General features: G+C 32.4%; 1 protein-coding gene across 1 annotated transcript in view; it reads left to right on the forward strand.

Annotated features, from left to right (window-relative positions):
• LOC140435650 (glutamate receptor 1-like) overlaps window positions 1-15,102 on the forward strand; it is a 53,230-nt gene that overhangs the window by 5,514 nt on the left and 32,614 nt on the right. The window contains exon 2 of the mRNA XM_072524375.1: window positions 1,744-2,064. Within this exon, the coding sequence (XP_072380476.1) occupies window positions 1,744-2,064 (321 nt within the window). The remainder of the gene's footprint in view (window positions 1-1,743; window positions 2,065-15,102) is intronic.

Here is a 15,102-nt window from a genome sequence, read left to right on the forward strand (position 1 = left end):
TATTTTCTTCAATTAGTTAGTCTACATCATATTCCATAACTATCTGTAGTAATGTCGTACCTCTTTCATTGGTGTTTATGCTGCCTTAAGTATGTTGTGCTTAGTGGTTGTTTGGGATTATTATAGAAAAGTTATACTGATTCGAGAACTACCCCTTCATGCTTCTTTTCTCTGAAATCTTTATATTTACCATCTTTAAATTCGTGAAAATTTATTAACGGCGTAATTTTAATATGTTTTTTAATATTAAATAAATATTATTGTTAAATATTGTTCTTCATAACATTGTTAAATAAATATGCTGTATTATTATACAAACAAGTCCTGGAAACTTTAAAGAATCGGCTTTATATGAGCTCTTCAAAAATGATTGATAGACCTCTTGTTTAGCTCTGGTAAAACCAGAACTCTGATTGGTGCCATCGAGAATCTAATGCTTTTAAAGAATACCGTTTTAAGTCTATAATACACATTGATATGAGCAGCTTCCAAGACTTAATAAGAGACCTCGTCGATCGTAAAGGCCAGGATTTATATATCCTCTCCAAACTTCCAATTGTTCAGTAACCAGTCTACTCTCTTAAGGTGTTGATTTTGTTTTCTTGTGAGGGTGCTGATAGTTGTTTTATCAATATCTTTCCCTAGAACGCGGGTGAGAACCATGAAGTAGTTAAACATATTATTGGGATCAACTACAGTCTAGTCTTCTCTCTTCCACAAACCCTCCATAGTTCAGTTTTTGGTATATTCGTTAACACGGTTTAACTACAGGGTCCCTGCTTTAAAGGCAGTTTTATAAAACTATAGAAATTGATTCTGACTTCCGATAGGAAACTCATTTACTGGTTGTTTCAATTTATTGACTATTAGGTTCGCTTGAGCTTGATCTAGTTGTAACAGGATGGTGTCTATGTAGTATCGCCATATTAAATACTTCTGTTACATTGTTATGTGATCTCTGCTTGGTGTATTACTTACAGTCTGCTCTGGCTGCCTATCTGCTTATTAGAGCTGTTAGGTTTTTTAGCGATCTTTGTTGTGTGATGATTATGGAATTTATACTAGAATTTTACCATGTTCGTCGCTTTGATTTTGTATGGTTTTTCTATAATCCATATTCCTACAGATATTTTTCTTCTTTTCAAATCTTCATCTTCTGGGAGTATCAGTTAGATGTTTTTAATCGATTCAGAGTCTGTTTCTATCGGGATAGCTTCTAGGTCAGCATTTTGGACGAATTAATAATTCGCGACCACAGATGCTCTTCTAATCGTTCCCATTAGATTTTTGTTTTTGAACTAAGAACGGTCACTTATTTTTGATCCTTCTTTTTTCTCTCTTATCATCTCGTTGTCTTTAATATTTAAGCTGTCTTTAGAATATTCCCAGTGTTCGACAGCTCTCGGAAGCATCACTTATGCCAACACTTTTGACTTTTTACCATTGATATCAAATTTTCAATAAAAAAAGTAGATGACATTAAAATGTGACAAGAAAATAGCTTAAGAACAATATTATTTCCTTAAAACCAACTACTCATATAAAAAAGGTTTCCAACTAACTATCATTACCATGATACAGATATAGATGAATTTGATCATACCCCGGTATAACACAAACCCCTTCAAGTAGTACCGTTACATTTTGAATATACATTTAGTAAATGTCATATTGCTAGGTAGGTATATAATATGTATAAGTGTTTTTATTTTTAGTTAATAATCTTAATACTTTATTTTTTAGGTCTACATATGAATGAAAATATAACAAACATATTCTTATCACGTTCTATTCGATACGTAGTTGACTTAGTTGCAATAACATTAGCAGACTATTATTGGAACAACACTACTTTTATTTCAAAACATATTGGAAAGTATAATCTTTGGACCCACAAGTATGTAGGATTGGACAACAATTCTCGGAAAGAACTTCTGGATATATGGTATTCTGTTAATAGATCATTTGTTTATAACAGTAACTTGTACGAGTATAAACTTAAAAATCAAATGGGAAGAACTTTAAGAATGGCAACATTTCAATATGAACCGTACTCCATTCCAGGTATAAAGTTTGTTTACATATCACTTTATTTTAATGCAGCAAGTAGATAAATACACGTACAAAAACAAAGAATTGCATAGCATATACATATTGCTAAACTCAATTTATATAGGGTTCCTCTCTAATATATTTGTATTATGGAGTAGTAGTTTGTCAGAACGGGTGTCGGAGACACTTATACATTTTATGTGGGAGTAGAATACATTACATACTTTTTTTGGTTTTGACAAAAAATAGAGGAAGAGATTTAAAGCAGACATTGGAATATAAATGTAAAAATAAAACATTGTTTAACGTAGTAAGTCAAAAGTTCGATTTATCTTTAATTAACATTACATGCAGACTGATCTGTGTTGTGTACGCACCTTTAAACAAAATCGTTCAAATGAAACTGGAAGAAAATTTCTATAAAGGTGCGTATACATATCAGCGCCACTCGACGCGTATGCCGCGCATTTGTAGCGTGTTCTTAAGGCGCGTACAGACCTACAAACGCATGCGGTGAGCAGCCACGAATACACATACGTGTGCAAATGTGGACGGCGCTTTCGTAACCTCTCGCCGTATGCGTTGCTTCTCGCAGGTGATTTGAGAACACATGCTGCGAGGCAGAGTGGTGTCGGTTTTTTCGCACACAACAAAGAAACTTACGTGTGCGTTCGCGCTCAGTTTAGACGGATAGCGTGGGAATTTGTTGCATTTGCAAGACAAGTTCGGATTTATTGAGTTTTATTCATTTTATTGATTTATGTGTAAAATGGAGTGGCCAAATGAACAATGTTTGCAATTAATAGATTTGTATGAAGAAAACCCTATATTATGAGATCCGAAAAATAAGTTTTATTATTCAAAAACAAAAAAAGAAGATGCATGGGAGTCAATTTCAAGAAACCTTAGTATAGATTCAGCAGTTGTGAAGAAGAAAATGAGCAGAAATTGTCCAGTATTAGATTCTAACGCCAAATCTACTAGGAAATCGGACTTCATTTGTAGGGTTCTTCTTTTAAATAAATGTGTCGTCCACCATCGCCTATTTTTCTTTTGTTTTTTCTTTTTTAATGACCTAATATACACAAACGCGTCACTAACCATGAGCAGCTCCTCAGACATTTTTTCAAGAATGGATGGAGTCCTTGAGCACGCATACATATGCGGTGATTTATAATTTCAACGAATGCTCTGAGCGCGAATGGTTTGAGTACGCACGTATATGCGTGGCTTCTCACCGCATGCGTGTGCTAGTCTGTACGCGCCTTTAGATTAGTACGTATTTTAAAGTCGCGCACAAACGGGTCGAATACAGCGCACCACGATAGACCTTCTGACGGTTTTTCAACAAACGTTTTAATGGTTCGCAATACATATTTGGACGGGATCGCGAACGGTTTGTTGGTTTTGGCACGTCTGAGTATCTAAATATTTGGTAGTGATGAAGTAGTCGAAAAAAAAAATATACTTATTGATGCTTACCGTGGGAAATCCCTATTGTGGGATTCTCAGCATAAAGAGCCATCAATTTTATAATAAAATCGGAATTATTTCGTGTTTTAAACAGGTTAGTGTGCCACCAACGTCGCTGCTTTGTTTCTTTTAGTATAAACTTGTCATTACCGAGAAAGCACCACTCATCACAGAAATTGAGTATCTTATCGCGCAATAGAGACATAGTTATCTACAATTACTAAACGTTCGTAAGTTTTTTTGCCAAAACGAAAAATTTCAACGAACAATAAACGCGCCACACATACACACACACACACACACAAACACACACACACACACACACACACACACACACACACACACACACACACACACACATCTTAAGATGCCCGCTAGACATTCCATGATCCAAGACAATTTATTAACAAGGTGAAAAGAAAAAAGACTAACAAACAATGACTGCATTGTGAATTATGCTAAGCCCAAAATATGCTAAAACTCTCTTTAACCAAAGTGCATAGATAGTTGAAAAAAAAAATGAGAAACAAACACAATTACGTTATGTGGTCGCTGTACATTTCTGTCAGAAATATTTTTTTTTTATTTTCCAAAAGAAAGATGGCGAGAGAAATTAAATAATTCTAATTTGTTAGCAACTTTCTGTTGTATTACTTGCTGTAACATAATTTTAAATGGACATAATTTGTGACATCTTACAAACAAGTGTCCATGTCAAATTATTACCTGTTTACATATTTATCTAATGTTAAATATTAATTTCTCTAAATGACCTGGTAAAAATATTTCTATTAAAGATAATCTCAATTAAAAACTATTTAAAAAAAGTAGCATTAAAATGTAAATTTGTATTAAAGATAATCGCAATAAAAAAAAGTAACATTATTATTTACATTTCTTTCTTCATTTTTATATCATGATATACAGAAATGAGAATTTACGCTTCTTATAACCTACATACAAATTGTATGTTGTACATAAAAAACAAAGGTTATTCAAAAATACTCAAGAAAAGATTAGGCACATACCCTACAAAAATAAAGAAGCAATGCACTGTACTAAATACATATCAAAAGTTAAAAATAAAACTAAGTACATTTTCTTCATTCTACACCAGAAAATATTCAGCATTGTGTTTGAATCTGCTTTGGCAAGTTACAATAAGGTAAAAAACTTAACAAGAATCGTGATGTTACCACCATTAAAGATTAAACAAGTGGGTACTACTTTAACCACTTCTAATTTCGATTTTGTTTTACTGTTACATAAATTACTATAAAACAGACTACTTTACTGCATACTTAAATATCTGTTACTATCAAAATGCTGATAACACGGTTTTCAGCTTGTACTAGCAATTATACAAATGCCGCGATCTTCGAATTTTTCTTCCTCTGTTCCCAAACTAAAAAGTGACCTATCTCTCGGCTGCCTAAACGAAAAATGACGCCGATCTCAAATACCTCTTACAATGCCTCGGCGCGGCGACTGTTAAGTGAGTTACGTATTTAATGCGTATTAAAAAGCATAGCCAATCATTTGTCAATCCTTATTAAGAAATGCACTATTTTTAAAAATTCTATAGGAGGAAGAAAGAAAAAACAAATTGAAGAGTGAGACACTAAAAAATGTCCTTGAAAGCAGCACTCAACAATTATAAACAGACCCTTAAATTCTGTTTTGTCTAACATTTTAAAACCCAGAAAGATAGGAACTATTTTCGATATATAGGGTAAAGGTTACAGTGATTGGCCACTTAAGCATTGGAGTTTGATAAAAATGTGTAAGGCATTAATTTGTATTAAAAACCATATATTTAAATAATACACTAAATATTAGACTAAAGTATCCTCTTTATGACTCTGTATGTCATTTATTGTTTAAAAATGTTTAATATTTATAAAAAAAGTTTTATTCTTGGAAAAGCAGATTTTATAGTGATTGGCCTAATTTTGATAATGATTGGCATAGTAAGTAGATAGTAATTGGCCACCAGTAAGGGGCTAAGTTATCCTAGGTACATATTTTTCTTATTTATCTATCCTACCTGCGTTATTTTAATTTGGTTTAAAAAACTAAAAAACCATTAAAAATTATATATAATTTTAGTGATCAAAGACGAATTTGGTTTCAAAAATTTTTAATAAATGCCAGAAATTACAAACCAATTACAATGTTCACAATGTACGTCTTGTCAAAACAAACGTTACACAAAAAGTTCTTCATTTCGGAGGATAATATCTTATTTTTGGAAATACATTTTATATGGTATGTTTTAGAACAATTTGAAAATTTTACTCCATATTGACTACGTGTTATATTATTAACACACGTATAGCACAGCCCAGTGTATATAGTTTTGTTCTTAAATGGATTAGGAGCTGATGGTGTAATAATAACCATATTCGTGTTAATGATTCCATCTTGACTGTTGTCACTAAACAGTTTTCTTTTTTATTTTTCTGGCACAACAGTAAGACAACTTTGGATGTTTTCAAGGCTATCTTGGAAGTCCATTTTTGGCAAGGTTTTCATTACGTTGAGTAAAGCATCACCATCGTCTGCGTGTGCTACTTTAGATACTTCCTTGGTTGCACAGCTATTAACACTTACATTTGGAGAATATTTCATATTGGGATCATTGTTTTCTATATCACCTGCTGTGCTTGTTACGGCTTCTGGATCTGTATTATTTTTAAAAAGAAGTTTAACGTTAGTGTTGTTTGGTGATCTTTCTGTATAATTATGTTTAGGCTTTCTTTTTGTTCCTGCTTTTTTTTATTAATTTGTTTTCCTTTTAGTTCTTTTTTGTTCAACCTTTCAGTCTTACGTTTCTCCTTTTTCTTCTCCAGTTCTTTTTTTATAGCCATTTTTTCTTTAATTGCCTTTTTCATAACGGAGGAAGTCAGAACAAATGGTAGTTTCTCCGTCTCTCTTTTTCCTTTCCTTTCAGGAGTTTTCGGCCAAATAACATAATCGCTGATTGATGAAGACGACTTATTTAATAAGACTTGTTTAGAAGTGAGCGATGAAGTGTTAGGCATTTGATTGTCGAAGCTAGTATTTTCTTCTATTAGAATAGGAATATTTTCAATGTCAAACATTTGCTCATTTACGATAATTTCCAAAGTATGCTTAATAAAACCTTCATTTTTTTCATCCGGTAAATTTCTTATTTCAAGAGTTAATTCTGGCTCACAGATTTCAGATTGGATCGTCCCATGAAATTAGTCCGTTCCACCTTGCTGCTCTGTATCTTAGCCTTTATCCATATCTTCCAGTTGATCAGTATTCACGGGTGGACTCGTCTCCAAAAATTCTTTATAAATATAATACATCGTCAAAAAATCGGAATTATATGCATCACTTTCAACAAAGTTTTTAAGCCTTTCCATTTTTTCCACTCCAACAATTTTTTTAAATGTTTCGAATGTAATTTTACTGACTTTCGTGTCTCTATCTTGTTCTTTTGTCTTGCCAGTGCATTTGGAATAATCAATTGCGGATACATTCCAAGGGAAAAGCCCACAGGCACGAAAACCATTTCTAATATTTTCTGGTTTTATATTATCAACCACTTTATTTAAACTGCAGCAAAATTGTCCTTTGTTACAACTTCAGTAGGGTGCTCTCTCCGAAACTTTAATACACCACTTTTCCATCCTTCTTTTAAGGGCTTAAAAATGGACACATCTGCAGGTTGCACGATTCGAGTCGAGTTAGGGTACAGAGCAATTAGAATTATCTGTAGCTTTGTGCATAATTCGCTTATTTCATAGGTTAAATGTGTGCTGTGACCATCGACGAACAAGGCTATTGGAAATTTGATGTAATTTTTGCTTACGTAAGGATACAGAATGTTTCCTATATATTCGTAGAACAGCTTATTTTTCATCCAACCGTTATCACCGTATCCAATTCCTCAGGTGTCAGGTACAGATTTAACAATTTCAGCTGGCAGTCTTTTGTATGCATAGATAATCATAGGTAGGGTCACAACACCACAAGCTGAAAATGTAAACATCACTGTGATATTGTTTTTTGAATGATGTTGTATTTCATAAACGTTTTTCGCTCCTCTTGGTGAAAGTCAAAACAGGTTCAAACAACAAGTTTTTTGTTCTTTGGGCAAAGCCAAAAACAGGTTTCGTCTTCATTGTAGATTCTGCTGGGATATTCAAGAATCTCAAATAATTGTTTTTCCTTTAAATAGTCTTCTACATTAGTAAACCAGTTTCTTATGTCTGCTTCGGCTACAACTGAGCTAGCTGCTGTTATTTCTTCTGCGGTTCTTAGAGTTATATTTGGGTGACGTTTTAGGAAAGAGTGATACCATCCTCTTCCTGGATGGTTATCTTTAAACGGATTTTCTCTAGGAGCTGCGTTAAGGAAATATTTCACAGAAGCTTGAATGTCTTCCATTCTACGAGGAAATCCTTTCTTGTATAAGGTCAAAATCCATCTTTCTAGAAATGCTTCTTCTTCTGAAGTTAATACTGGGTGAGGTCCAAGAGAAACTTTATTATTAAATCTGACACTTGACCGGAACTGAAGTGTTGCTCGAGGAATCTGATATAACTTGGAAGCTTCTCTTTGACTCATACCATTTTCAATAGACTCTAAAGCCTTAATTATATCTTCTTCTTTATATTTTTTTCGGTAAGAAACACCTTCACAGACCTTTGGCATGTTATAACTGAAAAAAAAAGGATTGCGATAGTGATTGGCCACATTGAAATATAGTAATTAGCCTACGGCCAACGACTGTTTACTCTTAGAATATTTAAAGGTGACAAAAAGAATAATGTAATTTAGAGTGCCCATTTTTATGGAAAACAAATTATATCTGAAAGTTTATTTTAGAAATTAATCACAGTAATTGGCCGGCCGGCCAATAACTGTTTATATACCTAAATTATTGATATAGTTATTGGCATAATAAATTCGCGCGTTTTTTGTTATCTAAAAATGTTTGGGGCCTAAAATTTGATCAGTTAGAACCTTAGTTTAATATATCATGCTAAATTATATCTATATCTACAACGATTAACTTTATAATGGATCAAAATCAAGTGTACAATCCTTAAGAAATTCGTAAGATTTTACCTGTGAACAACTAAACTGGCGACAGCAAGAAGTAATCACAACCTTTAAGCACTTTATTGTGACTATAGCCAGATGAAACTTTAGGTGAACATTAAGCGACGTTGTCAAAATTATTCTGTAGATTTGATTTATTTTAGTAACAGCAGAGATTCTTAATATTTATAAATTTATGTTAACATGGCCAATCACTATAGCATGGCCAACGACTGTATCATTTACCCTATATATATATATATATATATATATATATATATATATATATATATATATATATATATATATATAGAAAAGAAAAGAAATTTAATCTTTGCAGATTAGTTAAATAGTAAACTCTTAAATATTGGGGAAATCTGCAAGAAATACTCTAATGTGTATCAATTGTTTCGCCGAACGTTTTCGCCAAAGAGAATTAATTTGGCTTCTTCAGGGCTGAAAGAGAATAAATTATAATTAGCTACCATATAATATTATCTATTAAAACATTATTGATCTTACCGTAACTTAGAATTGTAGAGTTAGAATATTAAAAAACTTTGCTAGTAACATAGTGGTGTTTTTTGTTACTATGTGCAAAAAAGTTTTTTTATAAGGATTGAAATGTATGGTAGCTTTGAACTTGACACGTAAAGGCTTACCCAAGGTTAATCGAAAAACCCAATGCAACTACATTTAAAAGGAGGTAATTCTTTGAATTGTCGGCAATAACTAAATTTTTGATTTTTAGATAGTTAAAAGTGAGGTTCTGTTTAAGCCAGAACGCAAGCGCTGACAACTTCATTAGTTCGTATGAATCTTTATGTCGTTAAGGTTCATTGGTAAAAAACGAATGAATTTAAATCCCAGTAAAGGGAAATATTATTTTGATTTTCTTTATTTAATTATATTATATTGTTCATGTATTATTGAATCTTATTGAGACGTATCTAAAAAAAGCAAGGGAATGTTATATATTTTTTGTTAATGAAAATTAATTATAAAGGTATGTTAGTTGTTAATGGATATATCAGTCAAGTTAGTTATCTGTGATATAGTATTGTTCTTGGTATCTGATTTAAGTAACAGGTGGTATATATCGCTTAGATTCTTGATGTCACTCTTAACATTAATGGAGAAATCGTTAAGGAAAATATAAGACATTTCAATGAACTCTCTTTTAGATTTATTGTTCTCACGGTGGAGAATTGTGGTGTTAGTATAGTCCATGAGATGACCAGTGGAATGGACATGTTTGGCTAATGCACAACGGTCAGGGTGAAGTCGGGAATCACTTTTGTGTAGTGTAATACGTGATTTCAATAATTGAGATGTTTGACCGATGTAGGAATTGTTGCAAGAGAGACATGGAATGTTGTAGACAATATTACTAAGCCTATCTATGGGAGTCTTATCTTTTATCTTAGAATAAAGATTATTAATTGTTAGGGCTGATCTACAAGCCACATTAAGTTTAATGTTGTTATTATTATTGCCAAAGCTATTTTCAACACTTTTCAGAATCCTTGTTAACCCCGGAGTGATATCTCTGAAATATGGTAATGAAAAATATTTGTTTATAGGAGTATCCGAGACTGGGTTCCCACTTAAGACATCAGGATCAGCATTGTTAGTCGCGAAGGAAGGTGAAATATCTTCGTCATGGATAGTATTAAACAAAATCTTATTAACTAATGGTGTTGGATAAGCGTTTGAAATAAAAAGTTTCTGTAGGATTTGTAGGTTTTTTGTATGAAATGAAGGATCTGATAGTTTTGTTACTCTATTTTTCTGATCATTACTGATCATTTCAATTTGTAATTCCGGCTTACAATTTTCAAAATGTTCAAGTAAAATGGAAAAAGGATTTGTACAAAGTTGAATATTTGTTTCCTCCTAGAAATTCTGAAGTCCCGTACTAAATGAGCTTTGAAGACTAGAAATTATTTTTTTAAACTTTTCGTATTTGAAATATTATTTAATTTGATGCCTTATCCTTTTATAAATTTGAAATAAGTAAGTTTTTTTTTCAGTAAAATTTGAATAAAAAAAGAGTGTTTTTTTGATTAGGTTGGAAAAATTATTTTTTTCCCTTCAATCTTAAATTTGGTATGATCAAATGTCTTATTATGTGCACAAGTAAAGTCCTTTGGAACAGCCATCTAACACTGCAATAGTAGCAATTCGCCTCCCATATTCGTTTTTCCTGAAAAATTTCTCGGAATCGTCGTCGATGGGTAGCTTCAGTGTGAATTTTTCGGCTACAACATGATACAGGCTTAATGGCTGAGGATAGATTAAGTTTCTTGTCACATCGATTCGTGGCGGATTATACAATGGTATTTAAAACTTGACAAACGTTGGTGATCATCATGACAATCTTTATCTTATCGGCAGCAGCGCGGAAAAGCTTCACAGATGATGTCAAGAAAAAGTTTCACGTTCTTAAAAAAAGCCATTATCTCCTGGTTGTTGGTCCATTTTTCATTTATTAGGGTGCCGAGGTAGTTGCGGTTTAATTTTTTTGGTACTTTGGCACTACACAAATTTTACAGATCAAAAAGCAAAGCATAGCAAATGATTAGACAAGTCGATGAGTTTTAAACTCCCGAATTGCTATATGGTCCCTATATTTACAATTTAAAGTTATGGGTAACTCTTGATCATTTCGAAAACATACATTTAAAAAGAAATTAATTTTAAAAATCTTATATCTCACACAGCCAAATTGAAAATAGAGTTGAAGCGCCTCACACAAAAATTGAAAAATAACTGGGAAACCCGATCATATATATTGCACAAGTCTTCGTAATAGATGGCAATGACATTTTTTTCAATGGCATAGACATTAGTCATTTAGCCAGTTGCAATAGATTCTCCAATTAGACAAATGCACAACCCTATCCCTAATAGAAAACTAAAGGATAATTAGTAGAAGAATATATGACAAGGGAACTTACAGGATCACTTGCTTCTCGTCTAGGGGCCCATCAAGACATTCTTAGTAGACAAACAACACTGGACCAGGAATAAGGTGTTATAACATTTAGGGTAAACAAAGGATACAAATCTAAATTTCCACACGATCATGAAAAATTCCATGCTCGCGTACAAATTCTATAGAACCGTGCATATGTCTGACAAGAAATCTATAATGATATTATATATTTGTTGTGAACCTGTAGCCAGTAGCGACTGGATATTGAATGGTGCATACATATTAAATTCGATTAATTTTTTTGTAGAGAGAGTTTGAATGCTGTTGAAACTTAGGACATTCAAAAAAGATGTGATCAAGATCACCCAGTTTTCCGCAATGTTTGCAATTATCATCTTCAATCACATTTATCTTATATAAATGACTTGGATAACACGCATGTCCAAAGCGTAGTCTATTTATGGTTATATATTTACGTGGAGATTTAAAATTCTTAAACCAAGTAGTTTGTGGAATAACTGGTTGTAAAGTGGTGTATCTTGTTTGGTTTGTAAAGCAGTAAAGATTTCATTGATCTTTCCATGTCGATAGCTGGTTTTTTTTTAAATCGTAATGACATCTGATACACATAAAGAATATGACAATAAAGTGCCTAATATTATACTGGTTTTAGCTAAGTAATCTACATATTCATTATCTTTGAGTCCAATATGTGCCTTAACCCAAATAAATTTTATATTAAAGCCAGAGTTTGCTAACTGCTTTAATTGACCCTTTATTAAAAAAATATAAGGATTACTGAATGTTTTGGGCAAAGAAGTGTTTTTTATGTTCTTTAGAACTGAAAGACAATCTGAAAGAATTAACGATTTTTTAATATAAGTTTTTAACATATTTCAAAGCTTCGAGTATGGCCAATGATTCCGCCGAGAAAATTGAAAACTCATTGGAAAGTTTGTACTTAAATAAATTCAGAACCTCCTGAGGGTGGAAAATAGGCACAGCCAGTCCCTTCTATTGATTTAGGTGTGTCCGTGTATATAACTGTGGGATCACTATAACAGTTCAAAACAGATCTCAGAATATGGTTGCTCAATTTGTTGTTGTCACTATATGTGGGTATTATTAAGTATTGTGGGTATTATATGTGTAAGTATGTGAGTTAACTTCAGTTTTATGTAAGAGAGCAAAGAAGTCTAAATTTTTGTCCACTTTGGCCAAATTCTTTGAAAAAATAGAATTGTTCTGTAAAGCAGTGCACAAAGGTGGAGATGGCTTTTTAATCCAATATTTGTCAGTGAGATCTGATTCGTTAAGTTGACGTATACTCGAAAATTATTTGGGATTTGTTGAGTGGGCTTTGAGTACCCATTTTTCGCTTAATAAATTTCTTCTAATCACAAGAGGAGGCCCATAAGCTTCAACATGTAGTGGTTGTATAGGGGTAGATCTCATAGCACCTAAACAGACCCTTAAGACAGAATTTTAAAAAATGTCAATTGTTCTTAGAAGATTTCTAGACGCAGAATCATAAAGAGTAGCACCATAATCTATAATGGATCGTATATAGGCTCTGTAAAACAATAAGGACGTTTCAACATCGCAACCCCACCACAGTTTAGTTGTCATTCTAAGAAAATTACTACCTTTGTTACACCTATCCAGCATATATTGCATGTGTTGTTTCCAAGTCAATTTTTTATCCAGTATAAACCCCAGGTATTTGACATGATTTTTAAATGTAAAAGATTGATTATTAAGAAGTATATTTTGATTTAGAGAAAGGTTGTGTCTTGTAAAGACAGATACTGCTGATTTGGCTATTGATAAATTTAAGCCGTTCTCTAAGTACCATGGGAAAAGAGAACTACATACTCTGCTTAGGTGTTGCATACCGTTTTCATATTTCTTACTTTTTAAATAGACACAAAAGTCATCTGCATATTGTATTATTTTAAATGGTATGTTGTTTTTTGCATATTATGTATGTCAGAGGTGTACATATTAAATAAAATTGGCGATAATACCGAGCCTTGTGATATGCCGTGATAGTTGTGCCGAGGTCCTATTAGTTTGTTATTATGGTCTCTGACGTAGATTACACTGTCTGTATAGAAACCGATAATTGTGTTAACGAAAACAATTGGCAAATGAAAGAAATTTACCATTTTGAATTTTAAGATTGACAAACAAACTGATTCATATGCTCCTTCAATATCCAAGAATAGGGCTGTTAAATAGTTATTCCTAGTTAAGTTATTCTGTATATCTACAACAAGTGTTGTTAAAACGTCTAGAGTTCCAAAACCTTTTTTGTAGCCAAACTGGTTTACTGGTAGTAAATTCTCTTTTTGTATCCACCAATCTAATCTAAATTTTATAAGCCTTTCTAGGGTTTTAAATTCGCAAGAGAGTAAGGATATTGGTATATATGAACTAACAATATTTAAGGATAGGAACGACTAAGATATTTTTGAAGGAATCGATAACTATGTTATTTTGGACGATATCATTGAAGATATGTAAAAGATGGCTTTTTGCAACCTTTGGTAGGTTGATTAACATGGGGTATTTTACATGATCGATTCCAGAAGAAGTATTAATGTGGTTTTTAAGGGCGAGGTCTAATTCAGTTTTAGTAAAAGCCTTGTGTAGGCTGTATAGGTGAATGTTGAACCCATGGAGGAGATACTCTATTAAAGAAGTCGTCTAATAAAGTATCATTGAAGGGTTTTGTACTATTATGTAATTTTCGGTTCATTTTGTTAGCCTGTGACCATATTTCTTTAGAAGAAGTATTTTTGCTTGATCCAACTAGCGTTGGCTTTTTGTGCCAGCTGCTTTTTAATATGAGCAATAATTCTCTGACATTTTAGATAATTATCAAGGCTATGGCAATGACATTGACAAAACGACAACTATTATGTCTGGGTAATACAGTAGCTGCTGCATTACAGAAGCGAGTCAGTAGCGTAGCACAAAAGTTGAATTTTTACTAATCTAGTCTAAGATAATTAAACTTATTTTTATTCTTCCAAGTCTTCAAGGACTACCTTTAAGATTCCACCGTAACACGGCACGCGTACCATGGGTTGGTCACATTTTCCTTTAAAGATTTTAGATTTTATAAAATATCTTAAATAAACTATAAATTATTAAATAAACGCGATATTTCGGCCTCCGTGTCAAATGCCAAACTTACGTTTTTAAACGAATTCATTTTAAAATAGTATATTCCAGAAAGCATATTTATATTAATTAGTGAATCTAACAAAAAGGAAAATGATGGAGATGTTCATATAGAAAATAACCATTTTGATTCTGGCAAAAGTGAGAATATCATTGGTTTCCTATATTTATTTCAATTTGAAAAAATATGCTGCGATGTAAGAAATATCTCAACCTTTTTTTTTTAAATTTGAATAAAATCCTTTATAAAAAGGTATATAAAAAACCCAGTTGGACTATGTTAAATTGACAAAACGTTTTCGGAATAAGTATTCCATCATCAGTGTCCTATAATAGTATTTAACCACTTAATTAAAAAGAACATGAAATAA

The sequence above is a fragment of the Diabrotica undecimpunctata genome, chromosome 1 (genome assembly GCF_040954645.1).
Source record: "Diabrotica undecimpunctata isolate CICGRU chromosome 1, icDiaUnde3, whole genome shotgun sequence".
NCBI lineage: Eukaryota > Metazoa > Arthropoda > Insecta > Coleoptera > Chrysomelidae > Diabrotica > Diabrotica undecimpunctata.